The sequence below is a fragment of the Leptonychotes weddellii genome, chromosome 1, assembly GCF_054177405.1.
Source record: "Leptonychotes weddellii isolate Sample4059 chromosome 1, ASM5417740v2, whole genome shotgun sequence".
Taxonomy (NCBI): domain Eukaryota; kingdom Metazoa; phylum Chordata; class Mammalia; order Carnivora; family Phocidae; genus Leptonychotes; species Leptonychotes weddellii.
This window is the reverse complement of record NC_138369.1, coordinates 96,510,852-96,537,973: the sequence shown is the minus strand read 5'-3', so window position 1 is coordinate 96,537,973 and position 27,122 is coordinate 96,510,852. Positions and strand designations below refer to the sequence as shown.

At 38.4% G+C, this 27,122-nt stretch overlaps 1 protein-coding gene across 1 annotated transcript in view; it reads right to left on the bottom strand.

The window, feature by feature from the left end:
* Positions 1-891: 891 nt before the first annotated feature.
* LEKR1 (leucine, glutamate and lysine rich 1) overlaps positions 892-27,122 on the bottom strand; it is a 165,717-nt gene continuing 139,486 nt past the window's right edge. The window contains exons 11-13 of the mRNA XM_081828457.1: positions 20,778-20,942; positions 17,251-17,550; positions 892-2,591 (exon numbers count right to left, since the gene is read on the bottom strand). Of these exons, the coding sequence (XP_081684583.1) occupies positions 2,178-2,591; positions 17,251-17,550; positions 20,778-20,942 (879 nt within the window). The 3' untranslated portion in view covers positions 892-2,177. The remainder of the gene's footprint in view (positions 2,592-17,250; positions 17,551-20,777; positions 20,943-27,122) is intronic.

Below are 27,122 nucleotides of genomic sequence, written 5' to 3'. Positions count from 1 at the left end.
ATGTGTGACTTTCTTCACAAATTTAAATCTGTTCATATTTTGGGAAAAATATATCCCCATGGCTCCTGAAGATAGCTGAAATTGCGAGACTTGGAAAAACATGTATCATCTGATGACAAAGACTGCTGCCCCAAATATTCCTGTATACTTTTACTAAAGTTTTCACTAGCTTTTGCCATCTACCTTATGTCACCGGTACTTGCAATAAACATGCAAATACCAGATCAGAAACACTGAGGTTCCCAAAGTGTGGCATGAGTACTACTGTCATTATACAAGATGATTTTCGGGGGTACATTAACATTTCACATTTTAATAGATACACATTTATTTTAGTGTATTAGAAAAAATACACCTAGCAAATCAAACTCATTACTCTACAGTTATTCTTTTTTGGGTCAAGTTTTCTTCTTGTATAACTTTAAGTTTAAAAAGTGAGTGCATTTAAAGAAAATATTAGGTAAATACTATTTAGAGCTTCTGTCATGATGGAGGCTGGCCAATGTGATGAGTGGAAAAACGAGGTGCAAAGTTGGGGTCGGTTAAAAGTGGTCTGGTTTTAGCTGTCACTAATTAGCTGTGCTGCTTTAGCCAAGTCAGACTTCTTTGGGCATCTATTCCTTATTTGGAAAGAGATGGTTGGGGGTCACCATTCTATGATGGTTTGTTCTCTTTTCAAATGCCATTATAAGGAATACTGATCTCTGTAAAGCAAAATGCAACATTCTAAGACTTAACACAAGATGTACTCACTTCAACTAGTCAGGGAAATCAGCAGAACTAATGTGGAATTTATTTACTTATTTATTTATTTATTCAGGAAAACACTCTACTGGTAGATTAGACTAATTCTTTGAAAGATTAGACATAAACCTGAATTTACTTAGTAGCTTTACTTTTTTTTTTTCAGATGGGAAGGATTCCAAGTACCTTTGGATTCTCTCATCAATATGACAGCCAAATAGAGGAGAGTTTTACGTGCCATATTTCACATGTGTTACTATATCCTCATCTGGGAGCAAGAAGCCTGGATGTCCCTGATAGAGTCAGATGAAGGATTTAAGTAAAGTCAGTCTTGAAAGAAAAATACATTTCAGTCTGACAAACTTTAGCTTAAGGTAAAGAGATGTGTTTTAAGAAACAGGAGGGGCCTGAAGCTCTATAACTTAAAATAGTTGGTTTTGGTTGCTGGTTTTAATTTTTCACTCTAAAAATAGAAAATATGTTAACCAGTTGCCTATCTTGGGGAGTAATAAAATGCGAACCCCAAATCAGCACTATGTGACTATAGAACAGTCTTGAATTAGTTCTTTTCCCAATGGTTGAAGGATACAAGTTCAAATAAAAATCCAACAGTGATTACCAAAAAGCATTCAATGTAGAAAATCTCTACCAAGTAATATTTTCATGGTCAGCCAGGCTTTTTGTTTTTTGTTTGTTCATTTGTTTTTGTTTTTTTTAAATAATCTCTATAGTTTGAAAAGTAAACCACCTTTTCCTTGAATTGGAGTTGCTGTCCCTTTTCTTAGAAGGTCCCAGGTTCACAGGGAAGACTGCCTTCTTGAAGGGTACCTATCTTTACTTCTGGCCTAAAAAGAAATTGGATTAACCAATTAGATTGTGAGATGAAAAAGAGAAGGTTTCTATGAAGATGATGAATTCTGTGAATATTTGAACTAAACATTTTGGAAATTATCCCATTTAGGACTAAAGTACTTCCATTTTCTATTTGGAATATGAATTACATCTATTTAACCTATTCAGCTCAACAAACAAAGGAACAAAAACAGACAGAACGAATACAATCTATTTTTTGTGGAAATATATCTGCTTGTAATGGTGCAAAAAAATAGCAAAGATGCCATGAGTGAAAAATTTTACCTGTGATCTCTAAAAGGGCATATTCATAGAACACATCTAAACATGCAATACAGAAGTATAGAAACTGGCCCTCTGGAATATCAGCAACTTCATTATCTGTGGCAATTTCAAAGGTCTCTTAGAAAATGTGGCTTCACAATTCCTAGTTTTTCCAATTATGCTATTAAAAATATCTATAACCGTGCATTCTTGATCTGTGATAATAATTTGGCCTTTGTCACCCTCAGTCACAGTGCATCTCTGGCCCACTGGGGAAGACCGAGTGTGCTGTGTGGAGCTGTTCCTGACCGGACCAATCACTGCTGGCTCAGTCTCCTCCGCAGAATGGCAGCCAGCCTTTGTCTGGTCTCATTTACTGATGATGCTCGACCCCTGGGAGGATGGGGTTGGGGCACAGTGGGCAAACCTGAGCTGCTGAGCCTCTGGGACTGAGCCAAGGTTGGGGAAGCAGTGGGTTTTGCCACTCCGTGCAGGCTGGGGATTTTGATTCCTTTTCCAGAGTTCAGTCTTGTAAGGCTTCTCTCTCCCTGATTACTGACCACGGCAGCAGAGGAGGTTAGGCTGCCCTGGTTAAGGGAACACGGTGACAAAGGTGAACTTCCACTGAGCTTCCTGAGCTCCAGAAGCTGTTCTCTGGCTTGACTCAAAGCCTCTGTCAGTTCAAAGCGTTCTTCGCACTCCCTTCGCACTGTTTCCTGAAGAAAAGTGTTCTGAAATGAGAAAGGAGTGGGGAAGCATCCCTAGCTTTACACTGTACATATGGAAAGTCACTGGCAATATAAATGGAGAATTAAACCAGAAATCAGAGGTCTTGTCTTTGACAGTCTTTGTGGATACTCTACCACATGGGTCAGACAAGTCAAAAAGACGAATGATTTGTGAAGTTGGAAAAAACTTTAAGAGGACATTTGATTCAACCCTTACAGTTTGCAGAATAGGAAACAAGAGCCAGGATCACTCAGATGGGTAGTGGGGGGCTGGGGCTGGAACCCAGAACTTCTAACGCCTACTTTAGTGGGGTTTCAGCTTGTTGGCACATGTGATGTCTAATAGTTAATATCTGTAGGGGCAAGTATGTTATTTTATAATAAAGGTAAATCGCAATATATAAGACAGATAAAATTGCTTGAATTATAAGACTGAAAGAATTAAACATATCAGCTATGACATTTAAACAGTAAAATCAGTTACTTTATATGATGCTTTCTCAATAGAACTTAAATATACTGATCATTTGCCATTTTGTAAGATATATATCAAAATAAAGAACATCTTTTGCTTTTAATTCCATTCAGCAATCATTTATCAAGTCATTAGAAGCTGTAGTGGATACAATACCTGCCCTCAAGAAGTCTGCAGCCTCGTGAGTTTGAGCAGAGCCATTTTTTTATTTCTCTAACAGAATTTGGAGCCAAGGGTAGTAGCTATGGGGTTGAAGATAAGGAAGAACATTTTAACAGCCAGAGCTGTCCAGAGGATACTCTGAAGGGTTGACTCTCACTTGACTGGGATGTACTGGAGCAAATTTAAGCTTCAAATGTGTGATAAGACTAGAGATCACTAAGGCCCCTTCAAATTCTGAGACTCTACAGTTTCAGTTGAAGAGTTACCCATCTTTCATCTATGGTATTCATCCAAATTACTTCAAGGCCTATGGTAAGAATTAGTCTTGGATCCTTCTAACCTCCTGACATTCATGTGTGTAGGATATCAAAAAAGAGGTTGAAAAGTAAACAATTCAAGGGAGTACACAATTAAAATGATTGTGCCATAGGATTCTTCAGATAAAAATGAATTTCCATCAGGTTAGTTTGTTTGTAAAACTATCCAAGGCCTTCCCAAATCTGACTCTCAGTGGGAAGTATCCTCCTAAGGCTTTACTGACTAATCTGCTGTCAGTGGAACTAAATAACAAAGCATCCGAGAAAGTAGCATCTTCCTGTATTTGCATTTCTTGTGATTATGATCAGAACTCTATTCAATTCCAAATTTGGTAATCAGAATCGAAGAATATAGCACAATTCCAGATTAACAGTTGCTCCATAATTTTCTATAAAATCAGCAGCATGTCTGGGTCAAACAAAGTCTCATCATTTACATATATTAACACACACATGTGTCCATATAATCATATATTTTAAAAAATCATGAGGGTTAAGTATTTGCTTCCAGTTAGATTGTTTTTTTGTTTTGTTGTTGTTGTTTTGGGTTTTTTTTTGAGGAACTGGAGACCAAGGATGGTGTTTGTGGCTTTCTCTTCTGGTTTTCCTTAACTTTACCTAAAATACTTGTTGCAAAGGTAAGGGAGGGAGGGCTAGAGAAGATTAATCAGTTGCTACGTTAGGTGTCATCTCATTTCCTGCTCTTAATAACTATATTTGACAAAGAAAGACACCGAAGCCCCACTGCTTATATAACTTGCTGAGAGTAACTCAGCTCTGAAGTGGCAGGGTCCTTCCTGCTTCCAGAGCCCTGCTCCAAGATGCCCATGCCTAAATGAATTGTGTAACTAATTATATCAAGCATGCAGGGACCATTTTGTTCTAGGACATGGAAGCAATAGTAAAAAAAAAAAAAAAAAGACACTTCATTTGGTTTTGCCCAAGTTTTCTAAACATAACCTAAACTTTTAAAAGGCACAGCCATCAATGCTTTATTTCCTCTCTACTACTGAGTTAGCTGGCAAATGTGTTGAAGTGATTAGATTTACGGGGCTTTCAATAACTTTGTATAAAAAAATTCCCTTGATTAAGAAAGCTATAAGAAAGACTTAAGTTTATTTGAATACATAAAAGAAAAGAATGAATAGCAGTTAACTAATGAGGTCAATAAATTGGTGACATGAATAATAGGTCCACCAATATGGAAAGATAACATGATGGGTGATGTGATGACAAGAGTTCTCATTAAAAGAAAAATAAAATTCAATCCATTTACTAAAATTAAATTCAAGTCTGAAAGGAAGGGAGCAGTGTTCTATGGAAAACATCCATAAAGCAAGTCACTTAAAAGCTACTTTAGGCAAGTGACACTCCACTGAAGGAGGAAATGAAAAGGTGGAGTGAACCCAAAGATGCCCCCATAGCAAGTATAATGGGAGCAAAGTGCCTGCCAGCTCCAGATTGAACTTTGGAAGGGCTGCTGACGATCTTGGTCTGGGGCCCACTACTCTGGAACTCATCCTTCTTCAAGGCTATTAGCTTCCAGTACAAAGGACTATTTCTCTTTCTTCTATTATTTCCAAGCCAGGAGGACCTCTGAACTGAAAACAAGCTGCGGAGTTAGAACTTCTATTTTTGTCATTGCTACAAATGTTGTGAAATCTCAGGTGAATCTCACAATATCTGCATATCCTCTGCTACCATCCTCTTTTCTTTTTAGGGGGTGCAGAGAGAGAGGGAGAGACAATCCTAAGCAGGCTCCATGCCCAGTACAGAGCCCGAAGCAGGGCTTGATCTCACAACCCTGAGATCATGGCCTGAGCTGAAATCAAGAGTCAGACACTTAACCAACTTAGCCACCCAGGCTCCCCTGCTACCATCCTCTTTCAAAATTGAGATTACAACTCAGTTTTGTACAACAGGCAATTCAGATGTTATAAATTTATCCAACTATGGAGTAACAAAATGGAAATAGAACACATCAAGTTGAGAGGATTGCTATTTCAGGGGTGGACTGTGTGTGACAGGGCGTGACAAGAGCACACGTGGATGTGGCCAGAGTCAGTAAGGCACATAAGTGGAAAATTCCATCATGTGTGAAAAAGAATCATTCACTTGTGATTAGATTGCTTTCGGTGATTTAGGCAAAATGTCTCTTTGGGGGCTGTGTTTTTGGAAGGTTGTATTGTTATAGGATTTTAATGTGTGTTCTCATTGAACAACATAGGAAAATGTGTAAGATGGAAGTACAGTAAGATTGAAAACACTGGGCAAACATGAGAATAATCAGTGAAGCCATACATTCTAAATGTTTCAGGTAAAATTATCTTTGGCCATATCTTAGCATGGTAAAATTGTATCACTGGATTGCAACTAAACTGTAAGTCAAAACAAAAAGGGAGGCATAAGCCAGGTGAAGAAGGGGCAGTGGGGTTTACCCAGGCAAAGTGGGCAGGGAGTACAAATGCCTGGCAGCATGAGAGGGAGAGGCACATCTTGGGACGACAGGTAGCTTAGTAGGACTCAGGTGCAAAGTGCAGAAGGGGAGGAGAAACAAGGACTGAGGCAGAGAAGAGTGAGCAGGGTCAGATTGAAGATGACTTTAGTAACATAATAATAGAGTTTTAACTTAATTCTGAGGGCTGTATGGAGTCATTGAAAGGTTCATTTCAAGCAGGGGGCTGGCATGGTCAAATTTGCATTAAGGGAAGATCCCTTTGCTAGCTCTAGGGAAAACGGCCCCAAGTGGGACAAGATGGGAGGCAGGGAGGATAGCAGGAGGCCAGCGTTTTCACAGAGGAGGTTCCTATCCCATGTGTCCCTTGATTAGGGTGGGCTGGGCATGGAAGAACTACTGTTTCTGGGTTCTTAAGCTCTGTTGATGGTGAAGAGCATTATCTGTAGATACGTCTATAACATTTTCAGATGAAGGCCCCTTTGAGTGGTTTTAAAATATGGCTTAATTGCACTCCCAATGGGTAAGTAAATGTCAAAATGAAAATATAAATTAGCTCGCCATCTGTTTGAAATTTCTAATATTAAAAAATGGCCAATTTCCCCCACTCTTTGCAATGTAAGTGTGGTTTATTTTTATGTTTGTTTTCATTTTTATCCTTAGAGACAGCTGGATTGCTTTCAATTCCAAAAACAGTGGAAGAAGCAAGAGAAGGCTTTGCCGGCTAACTTGATCACTCTGAAGGTGAGAGTCCCATTTGTGATGGCAATCACCTAAATTTGGCAATTGGGGGAACATGCCAAGAAAGCAAGTCCTCAGTGAAGAATAAGTACAGATGGGTGTCTTTCTTTGTGCTTTATACCCAGTGAGGTCTGAACCAGTCATGGAATGATCAGATTATAGTTTTCATCCACCCAAACTAGATATGTTCCAGGGTGAGTGGATGGCTGAACAAATTGGGGGGGGGACCACGGGGGGAGCAGAAACAAAGGAAAACTGTGGGAAAAGTGTGGAAATCAGAACAATGAGTAGGAGCTAGCCTTCCATTTAATGCTTCTGGTCAACTAATCTGATCGGCCCAAAACACTGCAGAAAAACAGTGGAAATGGCCCTTTGGTAAGACAGGAATGAGAATCTGAGTATATTTCTAGGAAAGAAGTAAGATGGATATTAGGCAGGTTGTTCTAAAATTGTATCCCTATGCTCACAAACATAATAGGCACTGTGAAAGATCAAAACAGAAGTAGAAACAGGGAAATAATCTCCTGGACTAATATGCTTCAAGAGCAGATTTTCAGAATGGGGAGGAAAAGCCCATGAAGTCACAGAGTTCAGGATTCATTTTTCTAAGTCAACAATCTACTTAGAATTTAATTGGTATTAATTCAGTACAACAGAAACAATTTCTTCATATTTTTTCTCATTATATCAATTTTCTGGCATCTACACTTTGCATCAGGACAAACAGTCTCTGACATGTAAAAGGCAGCCTTGTTTAGCTCTCCCTCTCCTCTACTGAAGGCTCTCAGTCTGACCACCACACTCCTGTCTGCCACATGCCCCACCATTAAGGTTCTCAGGCTGTCAGTTCACCCATCCTCCCTGCCAACCGACCCTAGGAATAGCCTCTGGCCCCTAAAAGCTTCCCCAGTTCTCCCCCTGCTCCCTGGGGAGCCAGAGGTTAGAGAAGAGATTTAGATGTTCTAATTTTATTTGGTCCCAAAGTTGAGAACTACTCATTTGTTGATATACTAACTGGTACTTTGTTTTCTCATAAACGGAATTACCAGAGAAATGTGTGCCATTTTATCTATATCGATTGAATATGTAAATATAGAAAATGCACATCCTAAAACTAAGCAAATCCCTCTTGCAAAAAAAGCTATTTGTGTTTGCAAACACCATGTATTCCTCAAATTTAATCTTTGAGTTTACATAAATCCATTGTTGCCAGATTTATTAGTAAACTTTCCTAAATAAATGGGTTTTCCTTTTTAAGATTTTGTCTTTGAAAAATATTTTAAAAACACCAAAAAGTTTTAAAGTCATCCATGATCCCCAAATTTTTTAAAAGTATAAGAAGTGAAAACGTTGCTATCTCTTCCTACCCCCCAAAAAGTAACCACTGTAGATAGTGTGGGGAAAGTTCTTCCTTCACTTTTTCCTATCACCTCTCTGTGTCTGTAACTCTACAGAGCAACCTCATGCACTCTCAGTTTTTGTTTTCTAAACAAAATCATATCCAAGATGCCAAGAGACGGTCAGGTGAATGAACAAAACTGACAAAAATAGCTGTTGTCAAGAAAGCAAGTACACATCTACAATCCATTAGCCACAATTTTGACATCCACAAAGCTCTGAGAAGAAAAATTTGTGTAAATTATATTATTTGGTAATAAAATCTGACTGGACTGATAATCTTTATTTCACTCAGTGGGGCCATTCCTATGCTTCACTGCAGAAATATTGATGTCATTGCATGGGAGGACCTCCCCTAGATCTCTGGGGGCATAGGTGCTTCACTAATTTTCTAAAATATGAAATAATTTGAATTCCAAAAACTATCTGAAACCAACGTTTTCTATAAGGGATTGTGGCTCCATAGAAGTTGTGTGCTCCCTTCTTTAAATTTATTATGCTAAGTGAAGTAAGTCAATTAGAGAAAGACATGGATCATATGATCTCACTGATATGAGGAATTCTTAATCTCAGGAAACAAACTGAGGGTTGCTGGAGTGGTGGGGGGTGGGAGGGATGGGGTGGCTGGGTGATGGACATTGGGGAGGGTGTGTGCTATGGTGAGCGCTGTGAATTGTATAAGACTGTTGAATCACAGACCTGTGCCCCTGAAACAAATAATACATTATATTTAAAAAAAAAAAAAAGAAGATAGTAGGAAGGGAAAAATAAAGGGGGGGTGAATCAGACGGGGAGACAAACCATGAGAGACTATGGACTCTGAGAAGCACACTGAGCATTCTAGAGGGAAGGAGGTGGGGGGATGGGTTAGCCTGGTGATAGGTATTAAAGAGGGCACGTACGGCATGGAGCACTGGGTGTTATATGCAAACAATGAATCATGGAACACTACATCAAAAACTAATGGTGTAATGTATGATGATTAACATAACATAATAAAATAAAATTTAAAAAAAATTCTTTTTCTCCTTAGAATCCTTGGTAGTATTCTCCAGTTTTCCTCCTACCTCATTAGACATTCCTTCTCTGTCACCGTTGCTCGATTGTCCTCCTCCCAGCCTCTAAAAGTTGGAGTGCCTGTTCTCAACCCTCTATTACCTCAATTCCCTGGTGATCTCATTCAGTACCAGGGCTTAAGTATCAGCTACATGTGGTTGTCTCAAAATCAATCTCTAGTCAGCCTTCCCCTGAACATACTGCCCATTCAATACCTCCATGTGGATATCTAATAGACACATTGAGATTAACATGTGCCAAATCAAATTCTTGATATTCCTCCCCAGTTGTATTCCTTTACTAGTGTTTCCCATCTCAGTAAATGGCACTTTCACTCACTCAGTTGCTGACATTCCAAACTTTGGAGTTAGCCTTGATCCCTCTTCTGCTCTCACATCATCCAACCCATCCCAGTAATTTTTGTTGCCTCTACCTTGAAAATATATCCTGAATCAGGCCACTTCTCACCTTCTTTAGCACAATGACCATCCATGCATTTCTAGACCTTTTCAAGGGCTTTGTAATTGCTGCTCCTGCTTTCATTTTTGCCTCCCTTCAACCTATTTTCTACACAGCAGAGTTATCCTCTAATAATAAATCAGATCATGTCACTGCATTGTTCATACTTTCCAGGTGGCTTTCCATCATACCAAGAAAACAATCCAAAGTTCTTGCTGCCAGACTACGGACTCCACATGAATTGGTCCCTCCAAACTTGCTTTCTACCACTGTCCTCCTTGCTCACTAAGCTTCAGCAATGCTTGCTGACTTCCCTGTGGTTTCTCCAAGGTCCCAGAATGTTCTTTGCTGCAGGGCCTTTACATTTCACATTTCCTCTGCCTGAAATGTTCATCTTCTCACTTCAGGTCTGCTTGAATATTACCTCCTCAGAGAGTCCTCTGACCACCCCATCTCCCATAGGACCTCTCTTTCAGAAAGTATCCCTTTACTCTATTTTTCTTAGCATCTATTTTTTATTTTCTAAAGATTTTATTATTTATTTATTTTGAGAGAGAGAAAAACTGAAAGAGAGAGAAGGCATGCCCGTCAGTTGGGAGGGGGCAGAGGGCGAAGGGCAGCGAAAGGGAAAGAATCTCAAGCAGACTCTGCGCTGAACTCAGAGCCAGAAGTGAGGCTCGATCCCATGACCCTGAGATCATGACCTGAGCCGAAATCAAGAGTCAGATGCTTTATCACCTGAGCCCAGGTGCCCCAGCATCTATTTTTTAAAAACCTGTTTACATGTTCTAAAACCTTGTCTTTTATCCTATCCTCTGCCACCCTATTAGGCCCTTTTTATAAGTTACTCCTTTCCATTGTTTTAAATTGTTTTTTAAAATTAAAGTAATATCTCACATATATTTAAAAATTAAAACAGTACTATAGTATAATGAAAAAAGCAGTCCTTCATACTTCCAAGTCCTACATCCCAGGAATAACCATTTTCAGATTTTTAAGCAGTTTCTTGTGGTATTTATTTCCATATTCCTAAATAATAACATTATGCAGTTATCTCATGGTTTTTCAGTTTTGAAGTCATTATCTGCCGGCTTCATAGAATGGAAAATGAAGATTTAGCTTCCTATTCCAACTCCCAGTAGATGTTTCACCACCCCCGCCCCTCCACGCCCCAGAGCAGATGTTTCTCTTCCCCTAGGAGAAATTTCTATCACAATTTTATTGGAAAATCTTCCCAATCTCCATCATGATTTTTAGTCAAATCTATATTTTACTTTATATGATTATAGTATATAAATATTATGTATCCCTGAGCCATGCAGTGTACTATGATTACATTTCCCTTCTTGCATAGCATCCTTCCAGAGTTAATTATTGTCCCACTATTTATCTGCTTAGGGTTCTAGGTGTTGATCACTAATTTTTCATTAAACCCACTTATAGAAATGTAAATATTCTTTCAACATGTTCAAACTCTCCATGTAATCCATCAGCTTCTCTTTGTTCTTGGAAACATACTTCTAAAAACTCTCCATTCTTCTGCTGACCCCAGGCTGTTTGTTCTCTAAATCTGGTGCCCTGCTGTAATTCTTGGATTTCTCCCTACCATCATCCTGGGGATTCTCTCCACTCCTCTCCTGTGTTGGAACTCTTACTTCCCAATTCCTGTATCTTCTCCTTTCTTATTTTGTTCCCTCATTGTGGTGTCATATATCATCTGACAACTTCCCAAGAAAGGCTGCAAAGGGAAGTATCATTTTTGAGAACTCTAATATCTGAGAATATCCTTATTTGACACTTGCTTGATTGATCATTTGTCAGGTTATAGAATTCTAGGTTGAAAAGTTTTTCTTCAGAATGTGGAAGCTACTGTCTTCTAGTTTCTACTGCTGTTGTTAAGAATTCTGAGGCCATTTTGATTCCTGATCCTTTTTAAGTGACCCTCCCAACCACCCCACCCCCAGCCCAGAAACTTTCTAACTACTCATGTTTATCCTTAAGGTATTGCTATTTCATGATGAAGTGCTTTGGTGTGGTTGCTTTACCATCCATTATAGAAATGTATGTCCTTCAGTACATGGAAATGACCTTGATTAGTTTCTGGATAATTTTATTTCTTCCACTTTCTCTGTTCTCTCTTTCCAAATCTCCTCTAATCTTCTTTTTCTAATTTTCTTTTCTTTTCTTTTCTCCAACCCTGCTTTTTTCTTCTACTTTCTGGGAGATTTATTCATCTTTATTATCTAACCAAAGTATTGAATTTTTTACTTCAGCTCTTATATCTTAATATTTATTCTCATTCTTTATTCATAGCCTCCTGCTCATGTTCTATGGATGCAATATCTTTTCTCTTTTCTCTGAGGATATTAATTATGCTCTTTTTTGAAGCTCACATTTGCTCCCTGTATTATTTTGTATCTTTTTCTTCTGAGTTCTTTTTTGCTTGTTTGATCCTTGTTTCTATCTCATATTAGAGGTATTCCTAAAATGTCTGGTGATCTTTTGGTTGTTCATGTTTAAATATAAGTCTCTAAAATGTTACTGGAAGCTCTGTGTGCCTCCGTGAGGGCTTATTGATTGGTATACTTCTTCGTGGGTAGATACAACATGACTATTGCCATTTCACTGGGAGACCCCAATTAGCAGGATCCGTAGGTCTTTTCTTTTCAGCCACCTCACTTCTCCAGAGAGGGCACTTCCAATTTCCTAGCTGTTGATATATAAACCTAGTTGTCTGTGTTCTGGGAAGTAAGTAGGTAAAGTGGACCAGGAGGTCTCACTCTTTAAGATACAGACTTTTCATTCCAGCCTTCTCCCACATTCTGCTGTTCTGTACCCTCAGGTCCAAAGCCTCTCACATGCAGTTTTTCTAGAATGTAAATCTTTGGAATCCTGCTAGAATAGTGAGTGAGGGTTGCTTAGAGGTTAGGGAGGGCATCCGAGTATCTATCTGTTCCTTTTACAATCATTCAAACAATCCTATTTTCAGATCCACCCTTCTCTCTTTCAGAAGAATCTCGTGTCTCCAATTCCTGAGCCTTTCCAGTGCTGTGTCACATAATTGGATTTGCTCCTTTTAGGGTTCCACCCCACTCTCCCAATCCCCACAGGCATTAGGTTTCAACATCCTACAGTCTACTAATTACTTCTGAATTATTTTCCAAAATTTGGTCAACATCTCTTTCATCTGGCGTCAACTTCCTCTCCTGTTCTCTTTTCCTTATGGATGTATTCACTTTTTATTAACTTACTGCCATTTTAGTGCTATTTTGAGAAGAAACATAGATAAACATATGTATTCAATTCTCTACTTTAACCAAGAGCATTCCTTTTTATCTTTGAATGTCTTTGAGTTTCATTAGATGGCTAGAGGAACTGATAGAATTTAAAACTTCTGTCCCTTTGTTTTCCTTATTGAAAATCTTAAGACAATAAAAATATTGAACATTCCATACTGGTTTTCCTTTGGTAGTTGTACGTGAACTCTCTCTCTCTCTCTTTCTTTTTTTTTTGGGGGGGGGGCGCGGTTTACCACATTATTCCTCTGGATTACAACAAGACTCCTGACAGTGGGGCCTGGCCACACTGTCTTGACAGGACTCATATGAAGCTAGTAGGAAGGAAAACCGGTAGCAAGAAGCATGTGAATCTATTTTAACCTAGTTTTAAATGATGATGTTCTGTTCTCTAACATATTAGGTTTCTTTCTGACTTCTTTCTTCTTTTAAAAAAATATTTCAGGGACGCCTGGGTGGCTCAGTCAGTTAAGAATCTACCTTCAACTCAGGTCATGATCCCAGGGTCTTAGGATTGAGTCCCACATCGGGCTCCTAGCTCAGCGGGGAGCCTGCTTCTCCCTCTGCCTGCCACTCCCCCTGCTTGTGCTCTCTCTCTCTCTGTCAAATAAATAAATAAAACCTTAAAAAATATATTTCAATTTTTTTTATGTATGTCTTCTCTCTAAGAAGAATTTTCATGGGCCTTCTTTTCTCATTACATTTCCCAGTTTTACGTTCTATTTTCTCCTCTTATTCACCTGCACCTCTTGTTGCTTCACCTTCTTGACCCTCGTTGTCTCTGTGGACACTCTCCAATAATCCTTGCTCCATGAAGGAATGCCCATTTGCCCTTTAGAGGCTCTGGCTTTCCTCCTATCCTTGAGAACATTCTTCAAACAATTAAAAGCAAAGTCCACCCATTCTCTGACCCCTTGAAAGAGAATAGGGCTTTCCTGACCTTAATTAGTTTCCTTATTAGACCATTAATTTATCTTTATTCTAATGAGAATTTGTTCTTAAGTTAAATGTGGCTTTATTTCTCTAGAATCTGAGAAATTTCAAGTGTCTGGAATGTGTGATCAAAATAATAGTGTTTTTCACTTTACATGCTACCACCTCTATTCTTTCTGGCTCATACATCCTATCACTGTTATTGTCTCATTTCCTCTTTTTATAAGAATATTCTGGACTTTGGCATGCTTAACCAGAGAAGGAGCCTTAATTATTTACTCTTACAGTTCAATGGTAATTATTTAACTTCTAATGGAAAATCTAATCTACCTCCCTTCCTCCCACCCCAGCTAAAGGAAGTCTGTCCCCAGGCATGTCCTTAGGCAACTTTACTTTTGGAATGATCCCTTTCTATTCCCTAGTAATGATCAATGATTGTTTATGTGCCAAACCAGTGTCTTGTATTTTTCAAGAGTGTGCATTAAAAAACAAACAAACAAACAAACAAGCTCCATCTCTAAGTGGCTTCCTTTTACAACTAATGAGCAGGAAGAGCTTCACATCTAGCTCCTTTTGTCTGAAAAAGAAATTCACTCTTCACTTTTAATCTAGTTTCTCTTGCCAAAGTTACCTCCAGCGGCACTGAGACTGGCAGCCTCTAGAATGGCCCCCAGTTATCCCCGCCCTCTTGCTTATTCACCCCCTTGTGCAATCCCTTTGCTTTGAATGTGAGCTGAACTTACTGGCTCATTTATAATGAATCGAATTTAGCAGAAGCATTGGGATGTCACTTCTGAGATTAGGCTAAAGACTGGCTTCTATCTTAGACACCCTCTCTTGCACTCTCAGTCTTCTTAACTTGCTTGCTCTGAGGGAAGCCAGCTCCACGTGTAAGTTGTTCTATGGGGAAGTTCTTATTGCAAGGAACTGAGGGAGTCCTCTGACAATAGCCAGCAAGGTGCTAAGGCTTTCAGCCCAACAGCCATAATAAAATAAATCCTGCTAACAACCACAAAGTGAGCCTGGAAACAAATCCTCCTCTAGTTGAGGCTTTAGGCAAAACTGTACCCCTAATCCCCTGACACCCACCTCACGAGAGGTTTTAAGCCAGAGGTACCTAGCTATACCACATTCTGACCCACAGAAACTATGAGATAGTACATGTTTGTTATTTGAAACCACTGAATTTGAGGATAATTTATTGTGCAGCAATAGATAACCAATACAGGTCCTTAAGGCCAATTTTTAAGACTAGTCTATGCTTTTTATATGTTAATTTTTTAATTTTTATTTTATTATGTTATGTTAGTCACCATACAGTACATCATTAGTTTTTGATGTAGTGTTCCATGATTCATTGTTTGCACATAACACCCAGTGCTCCATGCAATATATGTTAAGTTTTTGTTTATGTCATTCTTTCCTCTGGATGTCAATTTAATTTTTTTTTTTTGAGAGGGAGAGGGGGAGGGGCAGAGGGAGAGAGAGGATCTTAAGCAAGCTCCACACTCAATGCAGAGCCTGATGTGGGGCTCGATCTCATGACCCTGAGATCATGACCTGAGCTGAAATTAAGAGTCAGATGCTTAACCGACTGAGCCACCCAGGTGCCCCTGGATGTCAATTTAATTACATAAGATTGTCTTTAAATTCTTCTTTGAGAGCAGGAAATGGCAGTTGTCAGTGTTGTTCATAATTGCACAGATAGGGCCTAGCACAGCTCCTGGCCCCTACATAGAGGTTCAGTATATACTTACTGGATTCAACCCTTCTATCTTTTTCTGCTTGTCCTAGTTTATAGGTTACTCCTTACTTTCCATATTGCCATTTCTTTGGTGATTTAAGAGTTAGAAAACCTGCTGGTCTAATTTTCTTGACCTTTCTTTCCTTTAACCTACCATCCCTTCTCTAGAGCTTCCCCACTGCTGTCTCATTTGAAGCAAACCTGCATCGCCTCTCTCCTTAGGGTTTCTTCAGTGGAACTGAGTCCATGTGTGCTCTCCCTTCCCCCTCCTGCCTGGCCTGTGAAGCAGCTCACTTTATCAGGGAGGCTGTGCTGCAATGTGTCTGCCGGAGACACTCAGCTGACCCCCTAAATATCTGGAGAGGTGAGTAGTGTGCTTAGTGTTATTTTAAAAGGAAGGAAGAAGTAAGGAAAGAAAGAGAGAGAGAGAGAGAGAGAAAGAAAGAAAGAAAGAAAGAAAGAAAGAAAGAAAGAAAGAGAGGGAGGGAGGGAGGGAGGGAGGAAGGAAGGAAGGAAGAAAGAAAGAAAAGAAAAGAAAGAAGAGAAAGAAGAGAGAAAGAAAGAAAGAAAGAAGAGAAAGAAGAGAGAGAGAAAGAAAGAAAGAGAGAGGGAAGGAAGGAAGGAAGGAAAGAAAGAAAGAAAGAAAGAAAGAAAGAAAGAAAGAGAAAAAAAGAAAGGAAAGGAAGCCTGGAGATGTTGAGTGCTAAGCCTGAGGGTCTCTTTGAAATTTAGAAGCAGAATCACTAGAATTCGGGTTTCCTGAAATAGGAAACATCGTATCATGGAGATTCAAATATGAATCTCCTCCATGCTGTGTGCCCTAAACTGCTTAGCAGTTCAGAAATAAGACTTTATTAGAAAAGAAAATTCAAATCAAAATAAGTCCATTCTAGTTTAAATAAAAACATTGCTGAAATAATCATGCATACATAAGAAAGAAGACCAACACATGTAAATTATCTTATAGTTTAGGTTGACGGAAAGATAAAGCCCTAAAGAGAAATTACTTTTAAAATATATTGTCCCAGGGTTCATAGGTGGCTCAGCCAGTTAAGCGGCTGCCTTTGGCTCAGGTCATGATCTCAGGGTCCTGGGATAGAGCCCCACATCTGGGCTCTCTGCTCAGTGGGGAGTCTGCCTGTCACTCTGCCCCTCCCTCTCCCCTCCCCCTGCTCATGCTCTCTCTCTTTCTCAAATAAATAAATATCTTAAAAATAAAATAAAATATATTGTCCAAATTATTTTCTGAACTTAAGTGGCAAGTGCTCTAAAAGTTTCTTTGGCAAAGATTTAACATCAAAACAAATAAGACATAAATATACAAAGATTCCTAGTCTTAGAAGTTTTAAATGGTCATTTACAACATTGTAGAACTGTGCGCCAGGAAACCGCAGAGATTATGTAGTTCAGTGAATTCATTTTATAGAAAAGGAAGCCAGATGCAGAGAGTTAAGTGACTGCCTAGTTAAGAACACAACCAGGATGTAATTCCAAGTCCCTGACTAATAGTCCCCAACTCTTTGCATGACACCAAGCTGCCTTTCATGTTTTTGTCTGCTTGTCTCGTTTTTGGAAAGAATGTGTGCTCTTTCACTAATGGTGAGGGCTCCATCCTCTGCTTCCTACCTGTTCCTGGGACTGGTTAAACTGCTGTATCAGTTGTGTTTGTGCCAGCATTACTCTTTCTAGCTCATCTGACTTCTGCTGCATTTCCTTCCTCAAGTCCTCTGAAACAGAATCATTACTATCAATTTCCTTCTTCAAGCGGGATTCAAATTCTGCAACCACATTTTTAAGGTTTTCGATTTCTTTCTCCTTTGACTCAGAATCTTCAGTATACCGGATATAAGATTCATGGAGTTTTTCTTCAAGAGCGGTCACTTCCAGCCTTAGATCTCTAGTAGCGCTTGCGATTAAGTCAGATATCTGTAAGATAAATCTTCTATTATTTGTAGGCAATATCTCTAGGTAACCACAGAGTTCTTAAGGTTCTAAGAGGTTTATTCTAAATAATCAGTGTACACTTCTGATCAAATGAAAACAAATCCTATGATATTATGTAGGCCTTCAAGATTTTCTTTTTAAATGTTAAGACTAGGGGCGCCTGGGTGGCTCAGTCGTTAAGCGGCTGCCTTCGGCTCAGGTCATGATTCCAGGTCCTGGGATCGAGCCCCGCATCGGGCTCCCTGCTCGGCGGGAGGCCTGCTTCTCCCTCTCCCTCTCCCACTCCCACTGCTTGTATTCCCTCTCTTACTGTGTCTCTGTCAAATAAATAAATAAAATCTTTAAAATAAATAAATAATGTTAAGACTAAAATGTATTTTTACCACCTTAAATGGAATTGCATATTAATGACTTGGGCATCCTTGGAAATATATAAATCTCTGTGTCTGGACTGAGCTACCAAGGACAGCTTAAGTCTTGATCCAGGTACCTGTCTGGATTCAGTATGAGGTGGCTTTGGGACCTAGAAATGCCTGATGTTTGGGGGTGCATATAGGGGAGCACCACAGTTATATTCTACTCATACCATAGCAGTAAGTTTTCATTTGATATATTTTTTTCTTTCTTATTACAATGACTGGAGGTACCCCAGATACTACAACTTTGAAAGCAGCACTGCCCAACAGATGATAGAGATACTCTGTGATACCCAATATGGTAGCCACTAGCCACATGTGCCTACTGACAGTAGTGTGTCAATAAATGTTTAGCAACTGACTCATATACACACAAAAGCCAGATTTGTATCTAGTCTCGATGGTGTAAATATTCTCACCCTGGCCGATTCCAAGGTGACATCACCAATTGCTGAGTTGGAAAGAGATGCACTCAATAGGCTCTGGCTTGCCAGGACTGGCTAGTGAGCATTAAAAGTGTGGCTAATGTGACTGATGAACTGAATTTTAAATTTTATTTAATTTTAATTAATTGAAATTAAAGTCACCATACATGGCTAACATATTAGACTGTGCAATTCTAGAGAATACCAGAACACTTTGAAAATATACTGTCTCTGTAGGTGGTACCTCTAGATAAAAAGGTGAGAGAATGAGAGATAAAGAGATGAGAGAAGATGAGCAGCTTTGGCTGAGAGTCCTGGGAGTCTTTAGAAGGGAAAAGGCTGCTTGTTTTCTTTCTCCTTAAAAAACAAAACAAAGAAAAGAAAACAAACCAGGAAAAGCAAAGCTGCTTCTGATGAAACATATCCTTATTATTTATGCTATGGATATCGTCATATTATAAATATTAGTATAACAAGAAACCAGTCCATGAAGAATCTGGAAAACATTCATAGACCAAAGTTCCAAGGATTTTGTGAACCATTACTTAAGAGTTATATATCCAAAATTTGTTTCAAATGTTAAATTTACATTAAGAATAACTTCTGCACGAAATCTATTCACACTTAGTAAATTTAAAAATTAAATTAACATTCCATTATATTCAATTAATCCAGGAAGGAAGAGGGTCATTGCTAGGTCTGAGCAGTAGTTTCCATCATCCAGAGGCGAGTCAACACTGAAACAGACCAGATTATCCTCGGGACAGGAGACTCACATAGCCACAGATACGTTTTGATCTCTTCAAAACGGGAGTCAGCTTTTAAAAATCAAGAGAATTCACTTACAAAATCTGTTTTTATGACTTACTTTGAAAAACCATAACCCCTGGCAAGTTGGGATCTGCCTTAAGAGGCCTCTTCTCGGAGCAAACTAGTCTAGGAGAGGTAGAAATTTGGGTGAGCTGAGACTTCAAGCTCCCAGCAAGTGCACCACTGTCCCAATAGAACTTTACTTACAAAACACAAACTCAAAGGTAAACTTACTAGGAATTTCAAGACAACATTTGCAGAGCATTACACCCAAGTAGTACGAAGCCTTTTTGAGTGTGGGACCCTGTGATATCGTACTTGTCACATAATCATGTAGCTGGCCCTGCCTATCGTTGACAGTGCTATTGAAAAGGCTGTACCATATCTCCTGCACACCAAAGTAGAGGCCATTAAGTCTCATCTGATACTGCATTTACACAGACTGTTAGTGAGTTTATTCGAAGTATGATTTCCCCACTGAATCTTGGTTAATATACACACACATATACATATACACAAACGCAAATATATACGTATACACAAAAACATGCATATATATGACACTCAGGTCTTATAGTAACAGGCAACCTAAACAAAACCTTAGATTATGTTTAGGGGGCCCCCAGATGGCTCAGTTGGAAAAGCATGCGACTTCATCTTGGGGCTGTGAGTTTGAGCCCCATGTTGAGTGTAGAGATTACTTAAAAATGAAATCTTTAAAAAAATTATGTTTAGGACATACTGTTTCAGAAATTATGGAGGTAGATTACATTTTTAAAATATTTCCCTTCATTCAAAAAATATCTAGAATTGGAAATACTTGCAATTAAAGGAGATAGGCTTTAGTTGTTGGTAAAATAGCTAACCATGCTAATTATTAGTTATATAATTTATGCTCTTTTATTTTTATTTATTTTAAAGATTTTATTTATTTGAGAGAGGGAGCATGAGGGTGGTGGAGGCATAGAGGGGGAGGGAGAAATAGACTCTCCATTGAGAACTGAGCCAAACCTGGGGCTGGATCCCGGGACCCCAAGATCATGACCTGAGCTGAAGTCAGATGCTTAACTGACTGAGCCACCCAAATGCCCCTAATTATGCTGTTTTAAAAAATAGGTTTATTTTGGGGCACCTGAGTGTCTCCGTCAGTTAAGCGTCTGACTTCTGGCTCAGGTCATGATCCCAGGGTCCTAGGATCCAGCCCCTAGTGTTATCTGGCTCCCTGCTCAGTGGGGAGCCTTCTTCTCCCCCCACACCCCCATTTGTGCTCTCTCTCTCTCTCACTCTTTCTCTCTTAAATAAATAAAATCTTGTAAAAAAGTTTATTTTAGTAGAAAAAAATTCCATACATAGCTGTATTGTATGCTTATATGATTTATCTCAGCTATTAATTCTGGAAATGATCTAAACCACTCCACCCATGTCGCTAAAACCAACGCACAATGACCCTGAGGAAAGCTGCTTGAGTTAAAAATACTGTACAGTGTTCTTAGAAGGAAATAACCAACATCTATAGTTTCAAACCCATTAAATAATAATGACCATCATGATGACAGACCTTCGTTTGTAGTTCCTCTTGTTCTTTCTTATACTTTTGGATTATTTCTTGGTGTTTTTCTTTTTCAATATCAAGTTCTAGCCTAGCTTCTTCCTTAAAAAGCAGAGCTTGCTCCTCAAATTCAACTAAATGTCGGGCTCTTTCCTTGGCCAGCTCAGCTTCAATCTAGAAAACAGCATTTAACACACATACAAAGCCATTTGACCTTAAGATGAGTAAATGAAGCTTATTTTCAGACTCTAATTTTTTAAAAACTTAATTCTAATATTTATTTTTTAATGAATCTAACTTTTTAATTCTAATGTTTAAAAATAATCTGACTCAGAACTTAGGCCAGAAAAATTGACCTTGGGTCAAATATTTCAAGACCTTCTAAGACCTTCTAAGACTTGTAAAATGAGTAGAGAAGTTAGGACAATATCTTACGACAGTTTTCAGAAATATTAAAAGCTTCATCTTCTGTATATGTGTATTATAAACTCAGTCCCTCCCAGAAACCCTATAAGAAAAAAATAAAAAAGATTCTGAGGCCTTTAGACTACGTTCTGTTGAAAGCTCAGAGGGGATACAAAGTACAAATGTTGATTTTTTTTTAATGGTCTTTGCTTGATGGAGACCCCAGAAAGTTTTGGAGTCACAGATTATCATTTTAATGTGACTGAGGCCAGAAGGATGATTAAGGAAAACACAGTCAAGTCAGTGATGCCTGTATCCATGTTGTACTTCCACAGAACCACAGCACTGCAAGGGACCTTAGAAATCCCCTGGTTCCAGTTCTCAAGCTTCCGTGAATTGTGGAAAGAATAAGCAAGGGCTTTGGATTCAGAGGAAGCTGAGTTTAAATCCTGGCTCTAAACCCTGGCTCTGCCACCTTCTAGCTGTATAATCTTAAATTGTGACTGTAACCTCTCCTGGTGGGGTTACAACTAGTTGCCTTGGGAGTTGTTATGAGGATAAACGGGACAAAACATATGTATAAAGCTCTAGCACGAGCAGAGATTCAATAGTCAGTGGAGATTACTGCTATGCTCTGACTCTTCAGTCTCTACCACAGAATCTGCACCAAACGATTGTCTGCCCTGTGCCTCAACACCACTAGAAACCATAACTCACTCCTTCCCAGCAAGCATTTCCATTTTCAGACAGCACTAAGCATTAGGCAGTTTTTCCTTTAGTTGAGCCAACATCTCTCTCCCTGTGGTTTTTAACCATTGGTTTTGGCTCTGCCGACTAGAGCAAGAGAGAGAACAAATCTATGAGTACTGGAGTCATTCAGGCCTGGTTCATCTAGCGAGATGAGAGAATCTCAGTGACAGGCTGGCTCTAGATTTACATTGTGCCATGATTATAAGTTCTTAGAGGAAGTAAATGCCAGATAACTTGGGAGAAAAACTGTCAAACTTGACTTACTGTGACTCTGTGATTCAGATCACTCTGAGAGGAGGAAAGAGGTCAACATGAATTTCTCAGGGAAACACTGAAAGCAGGGTACCAGAAAACAGAAAATTTGCCAAGAAAGTTTACATAAAGTCCTTTAAATTAAATAAAATACAGATAAAAGACTACCCCAGTGTGGGGTCAGTCGAGTTTGTTGCACTGGTTATAGGACTAAGCATTTCCTCCAAGGCAAAACAATTACGTTTATATTCAATTCAAGGAGTTATTTTGGCTCTCTCAAAATAAGTTTCTGGATTGTTTGAGAAAAAGGATGCTAAGGATCATTTAGGAACATGATAGCATTGCTCAAATGTATTGTTCTCGTGGACTCCTAAAGGCAAGGGAAGCCTCAGGGGCACTCAGGAAAAAACAAAAAAAACCCAAAAAACAGATGTTCTTCTGAATTCCAGGTACTTACATCTACCCATCCCTGCTAGCCATTGAGATATACCACAGGTGTCTCAAATAAACTGTCTGAACCAGAAACCTAGATACAATCCCCTCCCCACCTGTTCCTTCCCCAGTCAAGACACAGTAACCACAATCCATCTAGTTTTTCAGGTCAGCAACTGGGACATCATTTTTACCCTTCACACCTAATCCAACACCAAGTTCTATTCACTTTGCCTCCCAAAGATGCCTTGAATCCTTTAATTTCTTTTCATTGCTTGAATTAAGAGAATAAGAATATATGCAGACTAGATGGGACAGGACAAACTGTAAATTAGATGACAGAAAGACTTTAGAAGGACTTAAAAAAATTTTTTTTAATTTATTATGGGGAAGAGGCCATTTAGGAAATCAGTGGAGTCCCTAGAAGAGGATGAAACACAGAAGGTATTCAGGGAAGAAAAGGAGGTAGCTGATGGACTGAACGAGTCAAGTAGCAAGTCAGGTAGCAAGTCCTTCTTGTCCCCAAACTATTCCTTGGAACGAACTACTGTAGGTAAAGAGAAAAAAAGGAAGGAAAAGGAAGGGGGCACCTGGGTGGCTCAGTCAGTTAAGCATCTGCCTTTGGCTCGGGGCATGATCCCAGGGTCTTGGGATCGAGCCCCGCGTGGGGCTCCCTGCTCAGCAGGGAGCCTGCTTCTCCCTCTGCCTGCCACTCCCCCTGCTTGTGCACATGCACGCTCTCTCTCTCTGACAAATAAATAAATAAAATTTTAAAAATAAAAAGGAATAGAAGGAAGGTGGGAAAGAAAAAGCATGTAAATAGAAGAGAGAAGAGTGATTTACTATTACTGAGTTGGTTTTTAGTGTGCACAACCAGAGAAAGAGAAGCAAAGTAACAAGCTTCAGGTAGGATTTGTAAATATTTAAGGAAGCTGCAACGGATGCCAAGGGCCACCTGAATGTGTTGACACTGTAGCATAGAAAGATGATACCACTAGTTCCTTCATAATCTGAATAGATTGAACAAAATGATGAGCCAACGATCACAGTGATTTTTTTTAAGCCAGTATATTATTTGTCATTGAGAAGATGAATTCATGCCAAATTATTGTGTTTATGTTTTTTATATGTTGATATAAACTCTTTAAACTATCTTAGATAGGGGCACCTGGGTGGCTCAGTTGGTTAAGTGTCTGCCTTCAGCTCCGGTCATGATCCTGGGGTCCTGGTATGGAGCTGGGCTCCTCCCCCTGTTCCTGCTCTTTCTCGCTCGCTCACTCTCTCAAAGAAATAAATAAAACCTTGAAAAAAATAAAATAAAATACCTTAGATAAAAAAAATAAAATATCTTAGATGGCAGAACTTATGTTTATGCAAAATAAATTAATTTGGTGATGGTGCTTATATAAAATATGAACCACTTTATATAATAACTAATAGTAATTTTAATAATCATGGGGAAATTCTGATTTCTAAAACCAAAGCATGAATAATATATGAGCTTAGGAGTTACACAAACTAAAATAGTTATCTCTGTACATATTTCAGTTTTTAATTTTTTTGCTTTTTATTTATCCATATCTCCCATTACTTCAAACTCCCTCCTTGGTGAAGGCTTCCTGATGACTCTAGAGCACTCTGAGTATGTTGTTTTTAATTCCCTTTGTATTTGTATTGAAATGCATAATTAGTATTTTATAACACCTGTGTCTAATACTGATGTGCAAAATTCTGTCTTTTCACTATTTTCCAAGTGAGATATTTGTGGTGGATTCTGCAATAATTTTCTGTCTTGGAGCCAAACACCATGTTGTAACATAACATTCATTTATGACAATCCCTATAAAAGCAAGGGAATTTCAGATGTCGAAGTAGTAATTAGGTCATTTGTTTATATTTGATGTACGTATATAATTTAAAAAAATATATCTCCTAAAAATAAATTATTTTACTGTTTTCCAAAAGTTAAAAAAATGCTGGTTGAAAACTAATACTTCAGATTATTTATGAATTAACTGCTGAATAAATATATTGTAAAAGTAGATGATTATTCAAATACATAAACTTTGCAGTAAAAAAAACAATGCTAAGGGATCAGAATATGTATTGAAGTCCTGCCAAGAACTGTGTAAACTCAGTATGAAAGGAGAGAATATTCACCTGGTACCAATACAAGGTAGGATGGCATGGTACAGAACACATTTTATATATTAACTCATTTAATTCTTATAACATATAATAATAATAATAATAATATAATAATTATTATTATTCAAACTGGATTATAAAATAGGCTCAGAGAGGTTAAGTACCTTCACCAAGATCACAGAGGTACTATGAGATGGAGGGGGTGTGCACACTTAGATGTTTCTGGTAGAACCCATGGCTCAGCATGTTTCATTTTTCCATGTAGCCTGTCTCCTCACACATCTACATAGCATAGTGATTAAGGGCATGGACTTGGTATTTATTTAGTTTCAAAATATTTGGGGATCTTTCCAGATAACTTTTTGTTAATAAATTCTATTTTAATTTCACTGTGGTCAGAAAAAATACTTTGTATGTCTTGAATCCTTTCAAATTTATTGAGAGTTACTTATGCTCCAGAATATGATCTATTTTAGTAAATGTCCCATGTGCACTTGAGAAGAATCTTTATTCTGCTGTTAAAGGGAGAATTTTATAAATATCAATTAGGTCATGTTAGTTAATAGTGTTGTCCAATATATTTCTTAAAAATAAGTTGTTCTAAAAAACTATTATTTTCCACAGAATATATCTCTACTAATTTTCTAGGTATTTTTCTATCAATTATTATTGAGAAAGGGCTATTACTGACATCTCTTACTCTAATTACGGATTTGTCTATTTCTCCTTGCTGGTCTATCAATTTTAAAACCCTGTTATTAGGTGAATAAACATTTAGGATTATTTACGTCCTCTTGGTGAACTGATCCCTTAAACATTATGAAATGATGTTCATTACCCCTGCTAATATTCTAAATATTCTGATCTTTGTTTTGAAATTTACCCTTCTTTTTTTTTTTTTAAAGATTTTATTTATTCATTTATTTGAGAGAGTGAGAGCACATGAGAGGGGGGAAGGTCACAGGGAGAAGCAGACTCCCCGCCGAGCGGGGAGCCCGATGCGGGACTTGATCCAGGGACTCCAGGATCATGACCTGAGCCGAAGGCAGTCGCTCAACCAACTGAGCCACCCAGGCGCCCGAAATTTACCCTTCTTTTTAAAAATTTATTTATTAATTTATTTGAGAGAGACAGAGAGAGAGAGAGTGCTGGCGGGGTAGGGTCAGAGGGAGAGAGAGACTGAGAATCCTCCAGTAGACTCTGTGCTGAGCGGAGCCTGACACACGGCTCAATCCCAGGACCCTGAGATCACGACCTGAGCGGAAATCAAGAGTCAGCGGCCCAACCGACTGAGCCACCCAGGTGCCCCAAAATTTACTTTTCTAATAGTAACTAATTCCTCTTTCCTTTGATTTGTGTTAGCATATACTTCGTGTTATGCATCCTTTATTTTTAACCTATCTGTTAAAATATTTCTTTAAAGTGTATTTTTTTGTAGGGAACATATAATAGAATCTTGCATTTTTACCCAACATGACAACCTCTGTCATTTAATGGGGATATTTAGGCCAGGGCTTGGCAAATTATGGCCCACAGACTAAATTCAGCCATGCCCATTCATTTGCTTATTGTCTATGGCTGATTTTAAGCTATGCTGTGCAGAGCTGAGTGGTTCCAAAAGAGACTCAGTGTCCCCACAGAGCAAAAATATTTACTAACTGATCCTTTATAGAAAAAGTATGCTGACCCCTGGTTTAGATGATTTACATTTAATTAGATTATTGATATGATTAGCTTTAAATCTATCTTGCTATATGTTTTCTATTTGGTCCATCTCATCTTTTTTCCTCTTCCTCTTTTTTTTTGTCTTCTTCTGAATTGAGGTTTTTTTTAAAAAATTCTATTTTATTTCCTTTGCTGGCTTGTTAGCTATAATTCTTTTTCTATTTTTGTGGTTGCTTTAGAATTTATAGACTACATCTTTAACTTAATGCAGTCTGTGATAGATCACTTCATGTATAGGAATCTCATAATAGTATACTTCTAATTTTCCCTTAGACACTGCTATTTTTGTAATATATTTTGCTTCTACATGTTATAAATCTCATATTAGGTTGTTAATATTTTTGTTTCAATAGTTAACTATATTTTAAAGAAATTCAAATAATTAAATGACTCATATGTTTTTCCACATTTTTGCCATCTCTGATGTCCTACATTCCTTTGTATAGATCCATATTTTCATGTGGTATAATTTTTCTTTTGACTAAAGAACTTCTTTTAACATTTCTCACAGTGTGGATGTGCTAGTGATATATTTGCTCAGCTTTTTCATCTCTGAAAAAATCTTTCTTTCACCCTTATATTTGAAAGATATTTTCACTTTGTGTGGATTTCTAGATAGGCAGCTTGCACTCCCAGTCCCCT